At 51.8% G+C, this 3,025-nt stretch overlaps 1 protein-coding gene across 4 annotated transcripts in view; it reads right to left on the bottom strand.

Moving 5' to 3' along the window:
- Positions 1-3,025, bottom strand: part of ENTPD4 (ectonucleoside triphosphate diphosphohydrolase 4) — a 15,099-nt gene that overhangs the window by 5,713 nt on the left and 6,361 nt on the right. For 3 of the 4 annotated variants that reach the window (XM_042024793.1, XM_042024796.1, XM_042024794.1), the window contains 3 exons: positions 2,502-2,656; positions 1,031-1,197; positions 67-391 (listed from right to left, as the gene is read on the bottom strand). In XM_042024793.1, the coding sequence (XP_041880727.1) occupies positions 67-391; positions 1,031-1,197; positions 2,502-2,656 (647 nt within the window). The remainder of the gene's footprint in view (positions 1-66; positions 392-1,030; positions 1,198-2,501; positions 2,657-3,025) is intronic. The other variant, XM_042024795.1, reaches the window with a different exon arrangement.

The following is a 3,025-nucleotide window of genomic DNA, read 5'->3' as shown; positions in this document are numbered from 1 at the left end:
CCCAAATCAATCCCAAATCAATCCCAAACCAATCCCAAACCAATCCCGGCTCTCCTCCCGCCCCACCTTGGCCGCCCTGGTGAACCTGGCGGCGCTGTAGTCGCCGCCCATGCGCAGCACGTCCTCGGTGCAGTAGTAGAACTCGGAGAATCCGTAGAATTCGCTGTCCTGGAAGCGCACGGGCGGCTGGAAAACGCCGTTCAGGGAGCTGCGGGTGCCGTTGGTTCGGTTGAGGAGCGGCCGGAGCAGCTCCCGGCACAGCTGGAAGTCGCCGGTGCCGCGCAGGTGCAGCGTGAGGCCGCGCTGCCGCAGCTCGTCCCGCGCATCCAGGGGAAGGCAGGGATCCAGGAATGGCGAATCCGGGCTCAGGCCGCTCTGCCTGCCCAGCAGCCTGGGGGGAATAGGGAGGAGAGGTTGGGAATAGCCAGGCTCGGCTGGAAAAGTTGGGGAGTTTCCCCTGGAATGGGGAGAAATTGGGGTTTGCTTCGTTCAATGGATGGGTTGGAATGGTGAATGAATTCATTGCTGACGGGATGGAAATATCCAGGGGCAGCCACGGCTGCTCTGGGAATTCCAGCCCAGCCTCTCCCCACACTCCCAGCCAGGAATTCCTTCCATAAATCCAACCTCAATTCCAGTTTGAACCCATTACTCCTTGTCCTCCACTTCCTGAGGAGGAATCCCTCTCCACTTCCCAGATTTTCCCTTTCTCACTTCCCTTCCCTTCCCTTCCCTTCCCTTCCCTTCCCTTCCCTTCCCACATGGAAATGCTGTGAGCTCTCCACACAACATCCAGGATCATTCCCACCTTTCCCATCTTTCCAGAGCCACCTCCCACTGTCCCAGCTTATCCCAGCCTGGCCTTGGACACTTCCAGGGATCCAGGAGCAGCCGCAGCTCCTCTGGGAATTCCATCCCAGCCCCTCCCCACCCTCACAGGGAGGAGCTCCTTCCATAAATTCAACCTCAATTCCAGTTGGACACTTCCAGGGATGGATCAGCCCCGAATTCCCCAGGGAATTCCCAGTACCTGTTGCTGAGCAGGGTGCTGGAGAACAGGCTGTCCTCGTATCTCTGCCGGGCCGCATTCCCACCGAATCCCAGGAATGTTGCCACGTACACCCGGTACACGTGCTCCGTCTGGTGGGCGTCACACCCCAAATTAAACTCCGCCAGCAAATTCTTGGCCACTTCCTCCTGCAGCAAAATCAGGAATGAACGGGATGATCCCGACCCTGAAAGGAATTTTTTCCGATGTCCTGGACACCTCTAAATTCAGCCCTCGCTCATCTCCCAATCCACAGGATCGTGGGATTGTTCTGGTTGGAAAAGATCTTTAAGATCATCGATCCAACATCCTCAAGAGCCACATCCGTGGGGTTTTGGGTATTCCCAGGGATGGGGACTCCACGCTGCCCTGGGCAGCTTTTCCAACGTTTTCCATCCCTGGAGAGTCCAGGTTTTTGAGTTTTCCTCTGGGATAATCATTTCCCATGGTAACTGTAAAATCCAAGATTATTTCGTAGGGAGAGCAAAACTGAGGAGTTTTCCTCGGGAATGATCATCTCCCAAATAATTTTGAAAAATCATTTCATACGGAGAGCAAAATCTTGGAATTCCAGATTCCCGGCCCTGCTGACACTCAAGGAGCTGCAAAGTCTGGGAATTGCTCCTGTGGAGCCTGGAATTTTCTTCTCCCATGGGAAAACGTGAGTTGTGGCTCCTGAATTCTCTGCTCCACTTCCCCCCCTTCCCAATCCTGATTCCCAGGACAGATTCCATGACCAAAATCCCTATTTTACACCCGTTTCTGCTCAGATAAAACCACCCCACAGCCAGGAATTTTCATCCCTATTCCCAGTTAATTTCTGACTGGATCTGAACTGGATCTGAATATCCAGATTTTATTAATTCCAAATTAATTAAAACCCCGTAATTAGGAAAATATTCCACAGGATTTCAAAAATCCATTCTTGGAACAGAGCCAAACACGGGCATTTTCTGCTGTTCTTCCTTTAGATGATTCCAAATTCATTTCATGGGATGTTCAGCTTAAAATATTCAGGAATTCCTCCAGAATTCCATGGAATTGGAGCGGTTTATGTCCCATTTAAGACTCGGGACAAAGCAATTCCATGACATTCACACAACCGCTCATTCCATTGCTCCCAAAAATGAAAGGAAAAAGTCGTTTTTATGGAAGTTTTTTTCTAGGAACCACCAGGGATTTTGGGGGTTTTAAGCCCCGGGATGCAGAATTTGGAATTTAAGGGATTGAAAATTGTCTGGAAAAAAGACTAAAAATTCCAGATGAATGCAGGATCTGAGTGATGGGAATGATGGAAAACACAAAAGGAATTCTTAGCTGGCGGAGGCCTCGCGCTGCCATCGTCTCTCTCGCTTTGGGAATGGGATGGGATGGAGGATTCCGAAGGATGGGAAAGAAAGGAAAAGGCGTTAAAATCATTCCCGAGGGAAGAGGGAATTGCACGGATAATGACCTGCTGCGGGGAGGCAACGCTTACACTTTGGGGGACTTCGTACGCGATCTGCGTGGAAACGCCGCCCATGTCCAGGATCCCCACGGTCCTCTTCCGGAAAATGGGATCCCGGCGCTCGCTTCCCGGGATCTGCACCTCCACCATGGCCTCGTCCTCTGGGGAACAGGGAAAAGCAGTGGGAAATAGGGAGAAATCACCTGGAAAATCACTGGGATACAGGGAAAAATCAGTGGAAGGGAGGGAGGGAAAATGGGATCCTGGAGCTCGCTTCCCGGAATCTGCACCTCTACCATGGCCTCGTCCTCTGGGGAACAGGGAGAATCGGTGGGAAATAGGGAGAAATCACCTGGAAAATCACTGGGATACAGGGAAAACTAACTGGGATACAGGGAAAATTAACTGGGATTCGTTTCCCAGGATGTGAGCCTCCATCACGGCTGCGTCCTCTGGGGAAGAGGGAAAATCGGTGGGATACAGGGAGAAATCACCTGGAAAATCACTGGGATACAGGGAAAAATCAGTGG

The sequence above is a fragment of the Corvus kubaryi genome, unplaced genomic scaffold, assembly GCF_017639235.1.
Source record: "Corvus kubaryi isolate FWS band 111438036 unplaced genomic scaffold, C.kubaryi_AGA036_p1.0 37265, whole genome shotgun sequence".
NCBI classification, from domain to species: Eukaryota; Metazoa; Chordata; class Aves; order Passeriformes; family Corvidae; genus Corvus; species Corvus kubaryi.
Note: the sequence above shows the minus strand (reverse complement) of the source record. Positions and strands in the feature narration are given on the sequence as shown.